The sequence below is a fragment of the Rhodnius prolixus genome, unplaced genomic scaffold (assembly GCF_049639745.1).
Source record: "Rhodnius prolixus isolate KJV_2025 unplaced genomic scaffold, Rpr scaffold_2, whole genome shotgun sequence".
Lineage (NCBI taxonomy): Eukaryota > Metazoa > Arthropoda > Insecta > Hemiptera > Reduviidae > Rhodnius > Rhodnius prolixus.
In genome coordinates, this window is record NW_027411592.1 from 58,202,748 (window position 1) to 58,222,705 (window position 19,958).

At 31.9% G+C, this 19,958-nt stretch overlaps 1 protein-coding gene across 8 annotated transcripts in view; it reads left to right on the forward strand.

The window, feature by feature from the left end:
• Window positions 1-19,539, forward strand: part of LOC141450059 (band 7 protein AGAP004871) — a 261,143-nt gene extending 241,604 nt beyond the window's left edge. For all 8 annotated transcript variants that reach the window (XM_074120089.1, XM_074120091.1, XM_074120087.1 and 5 more), the window contains one exon: window positions 2,780-19,539. In XM_074120089.1, the coding sequence (XP_073976190.1) occupies window positions 2,780-2,878 (99 nt within the window). In that variant the 3' untranslated portion in view covers window positions 2,879-19,539. The remainder of the gene's footprint in view (window positions 1-2,779) is intronic.
• The last annotated feature ends 419 nt before the right edge of the window (window positions 19,540-19,958 follow it).

The window sequence follows — 19,958 nt, forward strand, 5'->3', positions numbered from 1 at the left end:
ACAATATATTTCTGCAGTCAAATCAACACAATGTATTCCTGCAATCAAACCACTATAATATATTTGTGCAGTCAAACCACCACAATATATTTCTGCTATCAAACCACCACGTATATTTCTGCAGTCAAATCAACACAATGTATTCCTGCAGTCAAACCACTATAATATATTTCTGCAGTCAAATCACCACAATATATTTCTGCAGTCAATTCACCACAGTATATTTCTGCAGTCAAATCAACACAATGTATTCCTGCAGTCAAACCACTATAATATATTTGTGCAGTCAAACCACCACAATATATTTCTGCTATCGAACCACCACAGTATATTTCTGCAGTCAAATCACTACAATATATTTCTGCAGTCAAACTACTATAATATATTTGAGCAGTCAAACCATCACAATATATTTCTGCAATCAAACCACCACAGTATATTTCTGCAGTCAAATCACCACAATATATTTCTGCAGTCAAATCAACACAATGTATTCCTGCAGTCAAACCACTATAATATATTTGTGCAGTCAAACCACCACAATATACGAGGGTCGTTTGAAAAGTCCGTGCAAAAATAAAAACTACTTAATTTTTTGGGGTAAACCTTTTTTATTTTTCAACATAGTCTCCTTTTAGGCTTATACACTTCGTCCAACGCTGCTCTAGTTTGTTGATCCCTTCCGAATAATAGGATTTGTCCAAGTCTGAAAAATAGCCATTCGTTTCTGCAATCACCTCCTCGTTTGAATAAAATCTTTTTCCCGTCAGCCATTTCTTCATATTGGGGAACAAATAGTAGTCCGAGGGAGCCAAGTCTGGAGAATGTGATGTGAAACGAGTTGGAACCCTATTTCCATTAATTTTGCGACCACAACTGCTGAGGTGTGAGCTGGTGCGTTGTCATGATGGAAAAGGACTTTTTTGTGGGCCAATCGTGGGCGTTTTTCTTGCAGCTCGGTTTTCAAACGGTCCAATAACGATGAATAATATGCACCTGTAATAGTTTTACCCTTTTCCTGATAGTCGATGAGGATTATTCCTTGCGAATCCCAAAATACAGTCGCCATAATCTTTCCGGCCGAAGGAACGGTCTTCGCCTTTTTTGGCGCAGATTCCCCCTTGGTAACCCATTGTTTAGATTGTTCTTTGGTCTCAGGAGTGTAGTGATGTATCCATGTTTCATCCACAGTGACGAAACGACGCTTAAAGTCCTGCGGATTCTTCTGGAACAGCTGCAAACCGTCCTTGCAACACTTCACACGATTTCGTTTTTGGTCAAGTGTGAGCAATCGCGGCACCCATCTTGCGGATAGCTTTGTCATGTCCAAATGTTGATGCAAAATATTATGTACCCGTTCATTCGAGATGCCCACAGCACTAGCAATCTCACGCACCTTCACTCTTCTGTCATCCATCACCATATCATGGATTTTATCAATGATTTCTGGAGTAGTAACCTCAACAGGGCGTCCAGAACGTTCAGCGTCACTTGTGCCCATATGGCCACTCCGAAAATTTTGAAGCCACTTATAAACTGTTCTAATCGAAGGTGCAGAGTCACCATAATGTTTATCAAGCTTCTCTTTAGTCTCCTGAGGCGTTTTGCCTTTCATAAAGTAGTGTTTAATCAACACACGAAATTCTTTTTCGTCCATTTTTTGAAAATCACTCGACTTCCTCGATTCAAACGAATGCCAAACACAAAGAAATAGACCGATCTGGCTGAAACTTGGTGTGTGTTCTTCCAAGAGATGCTACTAACTAAACATAACCTCGATACGCGCCAGTAGTGCTATCTCTCTGACTTTGCACGGACTTTTCAAACGACCCTCGTATTTCTGCAGTCAAATCAACGCAATGTATTCCTGCAGTCAAACCACTATAATATATTTGTGCAGTCAAACCACCACAATATATTTTTGCTATCAAACCACCACAATATATTTCTGCAGTCAAATCAACACAATGTATTCCTGCAGTCAAACCACTATAATATATTTGTGCAGTCAAATCACCACAATATATTTCTGCTATCAAACCACCACAGTATATTTCTGCAGTCAAATCACCACAATGTATTCCTGCAGTCAAACCACTATAATATATTTGTGCAATCAAACCACCACAATATATTTCTGCTATCAAACCACCACAATATATTTCTGCAGTCAAATCAACACAATGTATTCCTGCAGTCAAACCACTATAATATATTTGTGCAGTCAAACCACCACAATATATTTCTGCAGTCAAATCAACACAATGTATTCCTGCAGTCAAACCACTATAATATATTTGTGCAGTCAAACCACCACAGTATATTTCTGCAGTCAAATCAACACAATATATTTTTGCTATCAAACCACCACAGTATATTTCTGCAGTCAAATCAACACAATGTATTCCTGCAGTCAAACCACTATAATATATTTGTGCAGTCAAACCACTACAATATATTTCTGCTATCAAACCACCACAGTATATTTCTGCAGTCAAATCACCACAGTATATTTCTGCAGTCAAATCAACACAATGTATTCCTGCAGTCAAACCACTATAATATATTTGTGCAGTCAAACCACCACAATATATTTCTGCTATCAAACCACCACAGTATATTTCTGCAGTCAAATCACCACAATATATTTCTGCAGTCAAATCACCACAATATATTTCTGCAGTCAAATCACAATATATTTCTGCAGTCAAATCCCCACAATATATTTCTGCAGTCAAGCCACCACAATTTATTACTAATTAATATTTTCATTCAACAGACTTTGAACACAATATCTGCCGAGAAGAATTCAACAATAGTGTTCCCACTGCCGATTGATATGTTAACCTATTTTATGAAAGCTAAAGAGGCCATGTAAATCTGTAGGTAAATAAACTTAAAAAGTAAGTAAACAGAAATTCTTTCACACATTCTTATAATAAAATAAATAATAAATAAAGGAATAAACAAAAATAAATAAATGCAGCACATAAATGTACATTGAATTAATTAAATTAATTAAAAAAAAATTATGAAAATATTTGAACAGAAAGTTACTATGTACAGCTCAATATATTATTAATTAAAAATTATAAAAAATAATTGGTGTTTTTTATTTATTTATTATTAATGTAATATAGTTGTCATTTAAAATATTAATAATCTATTATAAATAATAACAATTATTATACAAAAGGTTTTATATATTTTCAGTGGAAGAAATATCATTATGTGAGTTTTTCTATAAATATAATAATATGCCTAAAAATATTATCAAAATATTATGCAATTAAATGATATGTGATCATAATTCACAATTTATTTCAACATTAACTTAAAAATAATAATAAAATAAAATCACCATAGAATATGTTTTTTGTCACGTAAATTTCTTCTTCTGTTTTTTAAATAATTTTTGACAATTTTATTTTTCTTTTAGCAAAATATTGTTCCTTAATGTTTGAAGTTACCATTAAAGATACTTTTGTGGCACATGTTACCTCCTGAAACTTCTCAAATTCATTAAAACATTTTCTTACGAAAACTTGTACAAAAGTTTTCCCAGAAAGGATATCAGAGCTTTCGATGATCATGTATGGGACCATAAAACAACTTTTATTAAAAAGGAAAAGTGGTCCAACAGAGGATGGTTCATTGGTTAAATTTGAAAACTTATGATTCCCGACGAATATTCAAAGAGTCTTGGTTTGAGTTTAAATCGATTGGACTCGGATTCCTCCAGTATTTGAATAAAGTAATCCCAGTTCTTTTTTTTAAGGATGCAGATGTTCAAAATTTTATGAAAGCTTAAAAAGCTGCGAATGTCAATGTCAGGGTTATCACCATTGCTTTTTATCTAAAGTAAGTTTTAGAATAATAAGGGAAAGAAAGGCAAGCTAATTAAAGGGTTGTCGTCATTTTCCGCACAAACTTCTGCAATTTGTTGATGAGCAGATTGGGATTGCCTCTGATCTGATGATGATAAGACCATGATGCTTATATAGAAAACAAATTAATAGGGGAGTATGAAGTGTGGGGTTTAGAAATTAATGAAAATCTATGCTAACATCGGCCCCCTTCCTTAAAAAGACTTGAAAGGTCGGAACATAAGGACTGTAGACTTCAAATTCTTGTAGTTAAATCTAAATACAAACGGTGAAAGTGAAACTCACCTTTCTCAGAAGATTATGAAAGGAACAAGAAGAAATTAAATCCAATTTTATGGGCTGCAGAAGTTAAGCCTATACCTCGAAAAGGAGAATCTCTATACTGTACGAACAGCTATCTTGTCTTGGTGAAGAGTATGGACTTGTTTTAAGGCAATGGCCGTTTTTGGGAACTCACTGGAAGAACCGGGAACGATTGTTAGCTCTGGAAATGGATTTCTGGTGAAGAAATTGTAGGATATCAAGACTCCAGCGAGTGCTTGATGTTGAAATACAAATAATGGATGATGCAAATCTAAATATCCTACACTATAATTGCGTCTAAAGTGGTTTGACAATGTTAAAAAAAGGGGAAAAGTTATAGATAACCCTGAAATCTTACAGGACAACACACCAGAGAGAGAGACTCTGGCAAAAGAGATAGCCCAAAAGAACGTGGATGAGTAGGAGACGCTAAGAAGAAGTCATGAGGATTCGAAGTGTGGCTAATTAGGCGTACAGTACCCAACTTAATGTTGTAAAGTACCTGAAAAAAACTATACTCATGCGTATTACTCCAAGTTAGGGAGAAAAAACAATCGGAAGAAGGTCAATATCGGAGTAAGATCCACGGAAACAGGAAAAGAAAAGTTCAAGAACCAAGAGACACTTCCTTCAATGCTTACTAGATTGCTGTACTTTGCCCTTTACTACAAGATACGAGTAAGTACACATATATTCCCAAATGAAGAATAAGTAAGGTGCGTTCTTTTGATTGAGGGTGTTTTGAGCACAATTTTTTTGGCTGAAAATTTCAAGAATTCATATTGATGGTCAGTATTGATGGATTTTGGCCGTCTTATATCTTATTTACAAGACCGAGTGAAAGAATTATGAAATAGAATGGATGAGATAAAGATTGGTAAAGATTTTTGAATAATGAAAGAAAAGATGTCTTCTGCAAGGGGCAAACAAAGCCGATGGGAATGTTGGTGGTAAATCTATTTCTTGGCGAATGTCGGCTGAACGAAACGGAAGCAAGGAATTCCCTTGAAGGGTTTCTTTTGCTTAAGCCGCACCCTTCAGTATATTCAGCAGTGAATGGAGTTGGGTTTCTGATACAACTCCCAGTTCTTTAAATTGAGAGGGAGTTAGACTACATCCGTAATAGCTTACGTCAGAAAGTTTTCTTTGATTGTTATTATTGCCTTTACACTTTGTTCAAGACACAAAAGACATGAAAAGAAACAATTACAGACTGTCATTACATAGTTTTTAAACTCAGCGTACCTTAAAAGGAAGACTTCTGACATTAAACTTTTTTTTTTAGACTCAGGAAATCGTAAAAAAATACTTTTGTCATTGCACTTATTTAGTCTCAGGAGATCTGAAATAGGAAAAAAGTTCCGGCAGCCAATATATAACTTTTGTAGACTCAGAGGCCGTTAAAAGGAACAGTTCTGTCATTACACTTTTTTAGACTCAGTGGACGTTAAAAGGAACAGTTCTGTCATTACACTTTTTTAGACACAGTGGACGTTAAAAGGAACAGTACTGTCATTACACTTTTTTAGACTCAGTGGACGTTAAAAGGAATAGTTCTGTCATTACACTTTTTTAGACACAGTGGACGTTAAAAGGAACAGTACTGTCATTACACTTTTTTAGACTCAGTGGACGTTAAAAGGAACAGTTCTGTCATTACACTTTTTTAGACTCAGTGGACGTTAAAAGGACCAGTTCTGTCATTACACTTTTTTAGACACAGTGGACGTTAAAAGGAACAGTTCTGTCATTACACTTTTTTAGACACAGTGGACGTTAAAAGGAACAGTTCTGTCATTACACTTTTTTAGACTCAGTGGACGTTAAAAGGAACAGTTCTGTCATTACACTTTTTTAGACTCAGTGGACGTTAAAAGGAACAGTACTGTCATTACATGTTTTTAGACTCAGTGGACGTTAAAAGGAACAGTACTGTCATTACATGTTTTTAGACTCAGTGGACGTTAAAAGGAACAGTTCTGTCATTACACTTTTTTAGACACAGTGGACGTTAAAAGGAACAGTTCTGTCATTACACTTTTTTAGACACAGTGGACGTTAAAAGGAACAGTTCTGTCATTACACTTTTTTAGACTCAGTGGACGTTAAAAGGAACAGTTCTGTCATTACACTTTTTTAGACTCAGTGGACGTTAAAAGGAACAGTTCTGTCATTACACTTTTTTAGACACAGTGGACGTTAAAAGGAACAGTTCTGTCATTACACTTTTTTAGACACAGTGGACGTTAAAAGGAACAGTTCTGTCATTACACTTTTTTAGACTCAGTGGACGTTAAAAGGAACAGTTCTGTCATTACACTTTTTTAGACACAGTGGACGTTAAAAGGAACAGTACTGTCATTACACTTTTTTAGACTCAGTGGACGTTAAAAGGAACAGTTCTGTCATTACACTTTTTTAGACACAGTGGACGTTAAAAGGAACAGTACTGTCATTACACTTTTTTAGACACAGTGGACGTTAAAAGGAACAGTTCTGTCATTACACTTTTTTAGACACAGTGGACGTTAAAAGGAACAGTTCTGTCATTACACTTTTTTAGACTCAGTGAACGTTAAAAGGAACAGTACTGTCATTACACTTTTTTAGACACAGTGGACGTTAAAAGGAACAGTTCTGTCATTACACTTTTTTAGACTCAGTGGACGTTAAAAGGAACAGTTCTGTCATTACACTTTTTTAGACTCAGTGGACGTTAAAAGACAAAAAAATAGTATTGCCTGTTTTAAAAGTTTATCCCTAAATACTGTTTTTTCAAAATACATGACTCTTTTGTCTCGCATACCCTGCAGCCAACACAATGGTGACAAGTATCAGTCTTTTACGGAAAACAGGGGACAACACTAAAAATAGGCGACTGACGTTATCCCCCCCTGAAAATGCCTGAAATGGTGGAGTAAATAACTATGGAATTTTCTCGAAAAAGCACAGGATTCTTGTGTTTTCGAACACATTTATTTCCGGTCAAAAAACATATTCTATGTTTAAAACTAACAGAAGGTGTAGGAATATGTGTTTGTGGCGGAAATCATTTTAAAAATAAATAAATAAATAATAGATACGGAAAAAATTATAATTTAAGAATATAATAAAAAATTATTAAATTTAAAAAAGAGAAAATAATAATGCTAATTAAAAAAATATGTTCGGGTCTTATAAATCTATGGAGGAAACGTTGCTTGCTAGCCGTAGAGAAAAGATGAAAATTTAGGCTTCGAACATTTTTGAGTTCCTGAAGGTCATTCTGGAAATAATAAAATTTTCCATGATTTGATGTTCAGTAAAACATGATGTCGTCCAGCATCCCGATCTTAAAGTGAGCCTAAGAATTCCAATATATTGTGGACGTAATCTTAAATAATATCTTTTTTGAGTGGTCTATCCTAAATCCTAAAAAAATATATCAGTTAAAAATTCTCTTTTCTTATTATTGTTTCATCGAGTAATTTAGGAAATGCGCAATAATCACCCATTCCTTCTTAATTTCTAAAGCTCTCCTGGATACAACTCTCCATCATTCCCACATTCAGAGCAAACGGGTGCAATAAAAAAAAATAAAAAAAAAAATACTCGCGAACAATCCTAGCTAAATCTTAAAGGACCGCCGAGAAAATGATTTTATAACAAGAAATCCTGTGGCCTCAATAATATTGTTTTGAAACCTCACCCGTTTTTGGAACCTGCAAAATTTTCTTTTAGTCCGGCAACAAGATTCCTGATGTCTATTTATTCCCTATCAAGACATTTCTCAATGACGTTACCCAATTTTTGTTTGGGTCAGACATCTCCTAAACTGAGCTTGTTTATATCTGTTTTTTATTTGTTTTTGTCAACAATCTTGAAGTTTTGATCACAAAAAAAAAAATAAAATTATCCTACAGATCGATAATTCTTCTATCGATCAATTAAAGGATGCTCAGTTCCGATCTGCCTGATCATGAAATTGGGCTCATTAACTGCTATGAAGCTCCTCCATTCGTGTCCATTTGGCTCATTCTTAACCATTTACTTTCATTGCTATCATTATATTTATTAATATCATTTCTAACATTTATTAATTTTTATCCTTATTATTTTTAAACATCTCATAAATCCCAATGATTAACAAAAAGCCTTCATTTCATTTTTCCGTTTTAAAATAATAAGACAATTAAAAGTGTGTCATAACCAAGCTGTCAGACTTCTAATTCAAAACATTAATAGTTTTTTAATTTTTCAATTTCAATTTTCATTATAATTATTTCAATTACTCTGACTGGATTTACAAAAAAAAATAAAAAAAAAAAAAATAATTATAATAGAATAAATAAAAATTAATTTATTAAAAAAAAAGAAAGACAAAGAAATAATAAAATAACAATAAAATATGAAAACTATTTATTTATTTATTTATGAAATCAAAATAATTTTCTAAAGTAATTTATTTCTTATAAATATTACAACAGGTGTGAGCTTTAATTTATTTATAAGCATTGCACTAAATATTAATACAATTATTAGGGCATTGTTAAGAATATATATTATACATACTTATATAAAATATACTTTATATTAATATAAATAATATGTCTGTATAAAAACGTTTATTAAATGTTGTAGAAGTGATAAGAATTTGAAAAAAATATTGCAAAAACCTTTTAGTACCCTTCTTTTTTTTTTAATCCAAAAATAAATTTAAAACAGAAATATTTGTAATAAATTAAGATATATTTATTTTTGGAAGAAATAAATATCAATTAAATTATCTAATTGTGCTTTTTTAATACATAAAAAAAAAAAAAAGAAAGAAAGAATAAAGTTTGCTCATTAATACACATAAATTTATATTATACATGTATTAATAAATTAATATAGTATAAGTAAACTTTAAAAAAAAATTAATTAAATAAATTAAACACATTCCGGCCCAATAATATTTTGCATCCATTAATGAACAGAATTTCGTTATAATAATGTCCCACACTTAACGAACAATTAATTACTTATATAGTTGTACTTCATAATAATTAAGGATTATGTATAATTGCATATGTTCGTGTTAAGCAAACCAATTGAAAAAAAAAAAATATATATGTTATTTATTACATTAACATAATTGATCTATTTATTATCGTTATATAAAGAAATACAATTTATTTATAAAAGAATTATTATATAAAAGTAATACGCAAATATATATGAAATTGATTATTTTTGTTAAAATTGTTTTTGTTAATTTCGAAGATTGATGAATAAGCATATTGCAAGGTGCGGTTAGGAGGGAATGAATACATCTGACTCGTAACTGATTTTAATTTGGATCCATGGAATTTATTTACACAACTGTTAACATTTTTTCCTGAAGGATTTTGCAGTAGAAAATATTCTGTCCAATTCTGGGATTAAGCTGTCCAGTGCTTAGGAAGGGGGAATCTGGGAGAGTGTTTTAACTGCCGAGGGGGATTCTTTATTCTTTCCTGGGCCACTATTCTGGCTCTTTGTTTTAACTGCGTCTTTCTTGGGTATATTTTTTTTTTATTCTTTGAGCAGTTATGAGTCGATAAGTTTCAGGTCTAGTGTATCCTTGAGGTGATTTTTAAATTCGAAGTATTGTGGTGTCTACCAAGAAAGAGTCTTGAACTTCTCACATTATTTGACAAGTAGCCCTTACAATGTGCTTAAACGAAGCGTTTATTTTTCTTCTTAAAATTATTCTATTACTAAAATAATAATTGTTTAAAAAAAAAAAAAAATTACAAGGGTCATTCAATTAATGAAAATACAATTTAGAATTTTTAAGGTACATTAAATGTCGTCTCACAATTTACCATTTTTTTTTTTTATTAGTCCTCAAATTCATTTATAAGTTCCTCATAATTCTACGTTAATTTCTTTCTCATCCATGAATCATTTTATTTTTTGCAAATTTGCTTCCCATCATCGTCCAATGGAGCAATGGATAATTTTATCCGATTTTCTCGCCAATGAAGGCGACAGTTCATCTGCAAATTTGAACAAGACATCGGAAAATTGTTTTTTTTTGTCCTAAATTAATTTCCACAAAGTTCGTCAAAGAATGAGAAAGCAAACAATGAGGTAGAATCAATTGGTTGGTGGGGTGCCCTGATTTTTATTTATTTATTTAATTTTTATCGACGAAGGGAATGAAGAACTTCCAGTGTGGTGGCTAAAATTTATTTCCTTAGAAGGAAACTGTATGGAAAAGTAAGATATTTATTTTTTAGTTTTACATGTTACAACAAAAATAAATAAATAAAATAAATCCTGTTTAAAATTGAATGATCCTTAAAATTTTATTTGATGTACAGGTATTTGTCTTTTTATTTTATAAATGATTGAAATATAAATAAAACAATTAAAAGATATTATACATTAAGTGCTTATATTAGATAAAAGAAATTTATTGTAACTTATAATAATCATTTTTTTTTCTAAATTATTATAATAAACACTATATTATAAACATATTAAATTTTATATATAAAAAAAGAATAATTTGGGAAAATTATATTTGATAATAATGAAATAAAAACAAAAGAATGTATCAGTATAGTTGTTAATTAAAAATATACACATTGATTAGAACAGAAATTTTTATAATAAGAAGTAAATATTACTCAAATATTGTGTTAATCAATGTGAATTAATATATTTAATTAATTTTTTCAATTAGTTTTGTTTTCCTCTTTTTTTTAATTAAAAAAAAAATAGGAACAAAGGCTTTCAAGTAAAGTCTGTGATAAATTAAAGTGAACAAAAAGACAAAGAAAGAACAAAAATTTTGTGTGCCCCATATTTGTAGAATTTTTTTAAAAAAATATATTTGTAGAATATGAATGTAACCAACTTTTTTATACTAAAATTGTTTATTTATTTATTTATTTTTTTAATCAAAACAGCACTTATTAATATTTTATGTATTAATTAATTTTGTTTTACATTTAGCAATAAATAAATAAATAAATAAATAAAATAAAATGTTTAATTTTATTTAACTATCGATGTATTAATTTAAAACAAAATTTTTAACTGAAAGATATTTTTTATTAGGATCAAATATTTTTTATGTTTACTTATTTTTAAGTAACTTTGAAAGTTTTGTTTTGGTTTTTTAACTCACATTTAGCACTGATGCACGTTTAGGGTACACTATCTAACTGTATTTTTATGAATATATAGTTTTCGTGACCGCAAATTGTTAAACTTAGGATGGAAGATTTGCGAGGAATCGGTCAAATAAAACAACTCGTCTCTTTTGCCAACGTTTCGACAAATATATTGTCCTCCAGGTATTTATATCCAGGCCCTGAAGAGGAAAATATATTTGTCGAAACGTTGGCAAAAGAGACGAGTTGTTTTTATTTGACCGATTCCTCGCAAATCTTCCATCCTAAATGTATTTTTATATTTTTTATTTTTTATAAAAAGTAGAAATATTTATGGTGATCGTATTTATTAGCTACAACAGCTGTAGCGGAATGTAAATTTTAAATTTTACTAAGAAACTGCTGAACTAAAACGTTTACAAAATATGATTCTCTAATTTTTGAGATTTTACTGAAAAAAAAACCCATGCGTGTTATTATGGTCATATGGAAGAATTACCACATCAAGAAATAGGAAATTTGCCGCTTATAATGTGGCTCAAGTTCTGTGACAATCTCTAACCCAGATCACTTGATCCAGTTTGGCAAAGACTTTCGATTTTAAGACTCAGGGTGGGAAGGAAGATTGTTCGGTAGAAGCTGTGTAGAGGGGGAAAAAAACCCCGGACGTCAAAGATTTAGAAGAACATCTAATCAGGGTCAAATGTACATTGTATTTACGTTGCTAAGCAAATAATCTAGTTTAATCAAGATGAAAAAGATGTTTCCTAAGAAAAAAGCTTAGGGAAGTTGAACTTTAATTTCTTCCCTAGCAAAACTGTTAATTAACAAGGCTTGTGCTTGTATTAAGACATAGATATGATCTTAGAAGTTTGTAAGGACAATATGCCATGAATATAGCGTTCAAAGTTGGGGAGATTTCTTATATGAGGCTATGTGTATTGGAGCTGACCATAATGGTTAAGTATAGACGCAGTACGAGGAAGGCTTTTGGATTTTATAGGGTGCCATAATTTTGGCAGACATTCTGGTCTAAAAACGGCGAACAAGATTTTGACGAACTCCAAATATGTCGCCATACATTTATTCCTGCAGAGCTAATTTTAGCGTGCAGATTCTTGTGTTCTGGGTACCTGCTGTAACTTTCTAGCAGCATACCACTTCCTGTGAGTTAATGAGTTAATATCTAAGGTATGTATCAATAGATTGCTGAGAATTCGGCTTCCAATCAATCTCTCTAAAAAGTCAGTATAATGAAAAAAAATGAACGTACAAGGAAAAAGAACCATTTCATTAAAAGCACTGCAGACAATGATTGAAGATGTTGAGGATGATCCACCATTTTAGTGAAGTTTTAGGTAGAAATCGAGAAAAAAAAAAATATGCACTTTCTGCTGGCAAACTGGTTCGATATAACAGCAAAGATCTTAGAGAGCTTGATTTATCTTGAATACATCAAGATACCTATCTTGACATACTGCTAGCTGATTGGAAATTTCTTGACAGACTACTTCCTAGCCTTCTTTGGAGGAATCAGCTGATTACTTTTGTCTATTAACCTCTCGTCAGCTGGTTTAGTTTTGAAACTAAGAGAGCTTATGTGAGACCATCAGCTATGGTGCTCTGATCTTTACTTTATTTTATCATTTTTTCCCCAAATATATTGGCGGGTCAACTGAGTATAGGATTTGCCTTGTGTTTACAAAAGGTTTGCGTGCTTTACCTACACGGCTAAAAGCTCTGTAAGTCAATGTGCACGCACAATACTGACTGTCTCAATCCTGAAGAACTGGGCTCGAACTTTAGGTGCACGCATCCTTTCCGGGAACAAGCTTCTGTTATACCCTTTTTCCAGTGCATGGTTTTTCTTTTTACAGCGTTTGCCGGTAGTACCTATTTAAGAAATTACGCAGGGTAAAGTGGCGTTTTGAAAAACAAATGTTGTCTAGATGAAGATTTAGATTTAGATTTACACAACGGGACAGGACCCATGCCCCACGGCACCGCAGCCACCAAGAGTCCTTCCCTTAAATCTAGTAGATGAAACCTCCCCTTCTAAGAAGATTGAAGGCTTTCCCTATCAGTTCCTTCTGCGCTGCAATCTCCTCTGGTCTCAAAGTACCAAAGATTTCGTAGCGCAGTCTATCGATTGCCAAGCAGGTGAAACAGGTGAAAGCGGTGAAAGACCATTTTTTCTTCTTCCTGGCACAATCTGCACATCGGTTCCGAGCTAACAAGCTCTACCTTGTGCAGGTGCTTCCTGAACCTGCCGGGCCCTGTGAATAGGCCTGTAATCAGAGTAATCGGTTTGCTGCCCAAACCTTGAGTCACTTTGTGGTTCTTTGTTTGCACAACAAGGGCATAACCCTGTTGCTGTGTTTGACCCCAGGAAGCATCACATCACCCAGTACTTTTCATGTTCTCTCTCCAGATCCAATCTCTGACGAACTGCACCCCTAGTGATCCCCAGGACTGGTTCCAGGTGACTAGATGAAAGTTTTGTTCTTATATTATTACACATTACTAAGCCAGAAGATTATACTAAACCTACATAAATACAATCAGAAGGTGCTAAGGAAGTTCCCAAAGGTTGCTCGATAAAATCATTAAATGACCCCAGTAATTGTTGCACAGTTATTAAGAATGTAAAGGCACAATAAGCCTCGTGTGGCTGTGGTGCCGTGGGGATAGGGTCCAGCCCCGTCTTTTCAAAATCTATTAAGAATGTATCTCTAATTTTAATGCTTTCTTATTTTGTAATGCGATCACTTTTACAATTTAAAAAATTTCATTAATGATTAATACAACAGCCAATCAATGTGCCAATCAAAAAAAAAATATTTTAAAAAAATCAATGGGCTAAAAATTAAAATATTAATCACTCGCTTAATTGCATAAGTTGAGGACTTATTTTTTGTACAAAAAAAAAATCTTTTAGAACTCATTATTGATTTCCAAAATTATCAATTTTAAGGGGGGCCAAAGAATATTCATTTTTTGGTGTCTACTGCTGCAAGTAAAATGGAATTGAATTAATCAAGCAAATATAAATAATTAATTTTAGTTTAATCAATAAAAACTTGGTTTAATTTAATTTAAAAAAAAGAATCAGTTTAGCGTATTAAAAAACAATATTTATTTTTTTAAAGGATAAAATACTTTAGCTTTTACTATAATTTTTCATAAATTTATCACTTATCACTAAATTTATTCACTATTCTATTATCAGTTTTTATTAAATTCACGTTTGTTGCATGCTTGGACCAAAAAAAAACTTAAGAGGTATTTGTCGTATCAATGTAAATAAAGATAATTACAACTTTAATATTTTTTTGCTTTATAATTGGATGTCTCTGATGTTTAAAATTGTAGAACAATAATTATTTATTACTTATAGGGATGGACTTCAAGGAATTTATATTTGTAAATAGTACTTGTACAGGATTAATCCTTAGGTAAAATATTGTGCAAAATAATGTGACTAGGTGTAACTTATGCTTTTCTAAAGCTTAAAGTTTTTAACTTCAAAACTTTATGGAGGCTTTTCAGATTGATGAAAATAATATGAACTTTTTTTTTTACCACAGTTGAATAGTCACGGAGTGTTAAGACACTCTTTTTAAGACAAGAGAAAATTTCCTAATAATCAAGGAATAAAACTATTTTGAAAACTCTCGGACGCTAGCACTAATGTGGCCAACATCTGAACTAGAGTGAGTCAAAGTAACCAGCTGTGTCCTATCGTTGTATTTTTTTTCTTCTTCAGCAACTTCATGAATTTCTTTTAAATTGGGAGAACTTCTATAAAAAAAAAAAAAAATTAAAGAAGTGGAATGGGATTAGCTTCCTAGTGGTAGTTCTTTTTCTTTTTAACAAAATAACGTTTATTTTTCTCATGTTCCATTAAAATGAAAAGCATTTATAAAGTCTAAGGAGGTTCTACCGCAGATATTGCTGCGTTTTACGCTAGAATAGAGACTGAAAACCTGCTGAACCTTTAGAAGTTTGGTGCGTCTTAAAGGTTTATTAATAATAATGATACAGCCAGGGCCGGATTTACCAATAGGCTAACTAGGCTTCAGCCTAGGGCCTCATGATCAAGAGGGGCCTACATTCAAATTGATAGCAAAATTAAAATTACACTATTCTAAAAACAGTGAACACTAAAACACTGAACCGAAAATAAGGAGAAATCCTACGCATATGACTAATAGACAAACATAAAAATGTATTACAAACTTAAAAATGAGAGGTGAAAGGGTCTCCTCACAAGTGGACTAGCCTAGGGCCTCTTTTCATCTAAATCCGGCCCTGGATACAGCTAAATATGGGAAAGGATTTAGCGCTGTCGTTAGCATACACTGGATTCCCAAGTAGAGATCTTAGGTTCGAATTCAGTTGCTGGCCTTTAGAATTTCTTTTTTCTATGAGTTTCTTTACAGCTCATTGTCCGGTGATGGACATAGTGTTGTCTGTAAGAAGGGGACACAGTCTGGAGGCCTGCAGAGCACTAGAAAAAGCTTTGGACGCCAATGACCTTAGATGTTGACGCGTCTAAAAAAAAGTTTTTAACTCCATTGAAAGAACCAAGTGCGAGCAACTGAGATGATGGATCAGAAACATCTTAATGTTAAAATTCAAATATTTTAGCGTAATCCTTCTTTTGTTTAATTTAAATTTTATCCTTTGGCAGCACTCATGTTGCATCCTTAAAGGGTTTTGATCTTTCATCCCATCATCACCATTGGTAGATTACCTAGTTTTATAAAGAGATTTCCATTTGATTTATTGTTTCCGTCACGATAACGTCACTTGACTGACGTTAGCTTTTATTTCTTAAATTTTTACAGAAAGTTCGTAAAATGAATTTAACCATTTAAGAGTTTCTTATAAGCTGAACTATTGAGAATGTGGTTACAGTCACCAAGTACAGAACGAGACGGAAATCTCTTCTCCTAACTGATTAATCTACCTCTAATGATGGGATGAAAATCTGAAACCGGGTCAGGGATACAATAAACATGCATGTTACAACAGGATAAAGTCAAAGATTCAGCACTGCCAACCTTAACACATTATCATTCTATTTTTTTATGTTTCTAGTATTTTTGAATTTCTTTTGCATTCTTTCTTTTAATATTTTCGCTACTATTTTCACAAAATTTCAATTATCAAAATAATTTAATTATTATTAGAACATATAATTAGTTTACCTAACCTAATTTAAGTAAATTAAGGGGGAAAAAAATTATTGAAAATAATTTTATAATTGATAGAGTCTGATGTTCTGGACCAGAACTTCTGGTAACCAATGATTTTTTAATAATATAACAATCTGCTTTTTGTTGTTGTGGAAAATTTTTCCAGATGTTAGCTGATTGTACCTGTGGAAGTCAAAACTTAGAAAAACTGTGAATAGCATGATTTTTTGATGAAATTTTTTAGTTTATATTAAAGTGTAATTTTTTTTGAAAAACTATTAAAAATTATTTTAATTTTTAATAGTTTATTTTCTTTAATATTTTTAAATGTGATTAATATTTTAAATTGATGTTTGTTCTTTTCCTCACAGATTTTTGTAATGCTCTTTTTTATAAATATATATAAAAACAAAACATTAAAAACTAAATTAATTGTGTAATGGTTGTTGTTCCTGTATTTTTGCTAAATACTTTGAATCTAAAAGAAAAAAAAGAAAAGAAGAATGAATGTCTATCTTAGTTAACAATTAAATGGAAATTAAAGATCTTAGTAATTATGGTGTAAATATGACCTACTGGTGAAGATGAGACAATGAACCAAACAGTGGTTAGAAGTATTTACTTGGTGTAGTCCAAAAATAAAGCAGAAATGTCTTAAATTCTATGGTTACTTGGCGATGGGCTTACGCCATACAACAGGGGGTGTCTAACTCAATTTGAATGCGAGCCAATTGGTGTTACAGGCAAGATGATTCACGCGGGCCACATCACATTTACAAATTTTGTTGGATTTATATTCTGGAATGAGGATATAATAATTAATACACATATAATTGTATTTATAATACGAAATTATTATTTTTTTTTACCCGAAATTGGCCAGCGATTTCCTCGTACAAGTTTGGCTATATCTGGATTCAAATACTGTGAACGTTAGAATATATTTTGGGAATTCCTACTTCTTTTTGTCTTTTAAGACCGAATCATTCTGGAATTCCACTTAGAGTGGCAGATATATCGCTTCCAAACGTCGCCGGAACTGAGACAGCGTGACACGCCCGCAGGCTTCCAGGGCCACGTGTATAACTTGTCTTCAGTAGCTGAAGGGTTAACGATGGAGAGAATCGTGTGTACGATAGTGCTTCGATCTCCCCTAGGCGCTATTTTCTTCATAATAATTTTTTTCTATTTTCAGTTTATTCCAGAAAAAAAAAACGTAGGCCACCAAAAAATCACCTAGGGGGGGCCTCCAGTTTGACACCCCCCTACCATACAATCTCCCACCTCCACTCAAACAATATGTACAGGCTTTTTTTTTCTCGTTTTTCTTTATTAAAAACCCACTTTTTTTCCCAGTCATAGTTCCTATATGTTGAATGCATATCTTCAAGTGTCCGATGGCTGTGCGAGTTTTCGTGAAGTAAAAAGCTTTGTAGAGAACATGGTTCATAGTTTTTGGTGACTTATTCATTGATCTAAAAAAAGAAAAGCTATTTTCTATGCCATTTTCAGTAATAATTATTTTATTTATTTATTTTCTGCCAAGCTTTTGTCCTAGAAACTAGGCCATCATCAGGGAAGAGTGATTGAAGTCAGTACTAAGCAGTACCTATTCTAAGCAGCAACCGACAGTGTTGTCGGTAACGAAAGATCACTGTCCGGAAGCTGGCAATGCGCTGAAAAAAAAAAAAAAAAAAAAACTGTAGACACCAATGCCCTCAGATGTTGTCGCGCCTTAAATTAAAAAAAAAATCTTATCCAGTTTTTACATCAAAAATTTGGGTGCCTAAATATAATTTTGAGAATTTTTTTTTGATGTGATTTTGATTACCTTTTTGGACTGCATTAGTTCTTCACCAATAAACCTGTCGAATTTGGTTCATGTCTAATCTCTACCTTCTCTTATATTTTGAACTTTAATTCCAAATTTTTCTTGTAATTGAATGTTTTTACAGGTCATTGACAAAGAATAGAACTTACAACAATATCGCCTATTTTTGGTTTTTCATTAATTATATCCTTCAGAACGTGCATGCGCAGTCTACAAAAAAAAAAAAATTTAATAATCACACAGTAAAAATGGCCTTTATATTTTCAATTTATTATATAATTATATAAAAATTAAACTGTAAAGACAGTCCACTGATTCTCCCTCCCAAAATATAAAATAAAAATTGTGTTTGGATGTGCGGGTATGGTTGTAAATTCTATGTGTTTATAAATTTGAAAAAATGTAAATTATTAAAGTAAAAATAAATTATATATTTAATAATTAACTTAGTTTAATATTAGAAATAATTATTAGGTATTTTAATACTATTTTTATTCGTAAAAAAAATAATAAATAAATGTATGAAGACAGAATTAGTGAAAGAAAACTAAATCATTTTGAAAAAATTACTATCACTTAAAAGAAAATTCTACTTTTTCTGAACAAATCTTATAAGAAAAACATTGAAAATGAAGGTAAATGTCGCGCACACACCGTTTGCTAAATTTATTAAAAAAAAAAATAAAAAAAATCATTTATCATCCATTTATTTTTGTCAATTTTTTTTTTTGTAAATCTTTTAAAATTTTAAGTGAATTCATTTTTATTTATTTAAATAAAGTGGGCAATCTTATTTCCGCAAATACTTTTTGGATAAAAATATTGTAAAAAATTCAAATCCCTAAATTTGGGCCTTTAAAAAAAAATTTGAAATATTTAGGTATTATGGCGTTAGCGTAAGGGACAACGCGAAGTGGTTTAAGTGATTTAGAGAGTTGATATGTGGAAATCAAATAAATTAACGTACTTTTTCCGGATTTATGTATTTTAAGGGCCTGTGACTTTAAAGAATTCGTTTTTAATAATTACGAGTATTAAATTTCAACTCATAAATTTTCTTCTTAAAAAGAAATGTTTAAGGAAGAAATGTGGAGAATGAAATTACACTTCCGTTTCTTTGCTACACGGATATGTTCACATATAAAATGTGAAAATGCAACAGGTGGGAAGCGACAATTATATTTTTTTTTTTTAAAAAAAAAAGACGAAGTATCGCAGCATAATGGTAAATAATTCTTCTACTTGAAATGTCAAATAAACGTGTTCATTTACATTTCAAAGTTGACCTTCGTCCGGAATCTAGGCATCCTTGTGGGTATCAAAAAAAAAGTGCGCCCCACTCTTATGGGTGGGGGGTTACTAGAGAAGCTGTAAAAACAGTAGGATGTATGTTCGCTAGAATCTACCCCCAAATTATCACCTTCTGGTGAAGTTCTATTTGCAATATCTGTGGGGGAAAACTTTAGGGAAAATGGTGATTATCCCACTTTTCCTTTTAAGCGAAAAACCGTAAGGAAGTGTTCACACACACACACACACACACACACAAAATGAGATAAAGGAAAAAGCATTCCCCCAAAACATTTTCTGAAGATCTTAAAATCTGTTT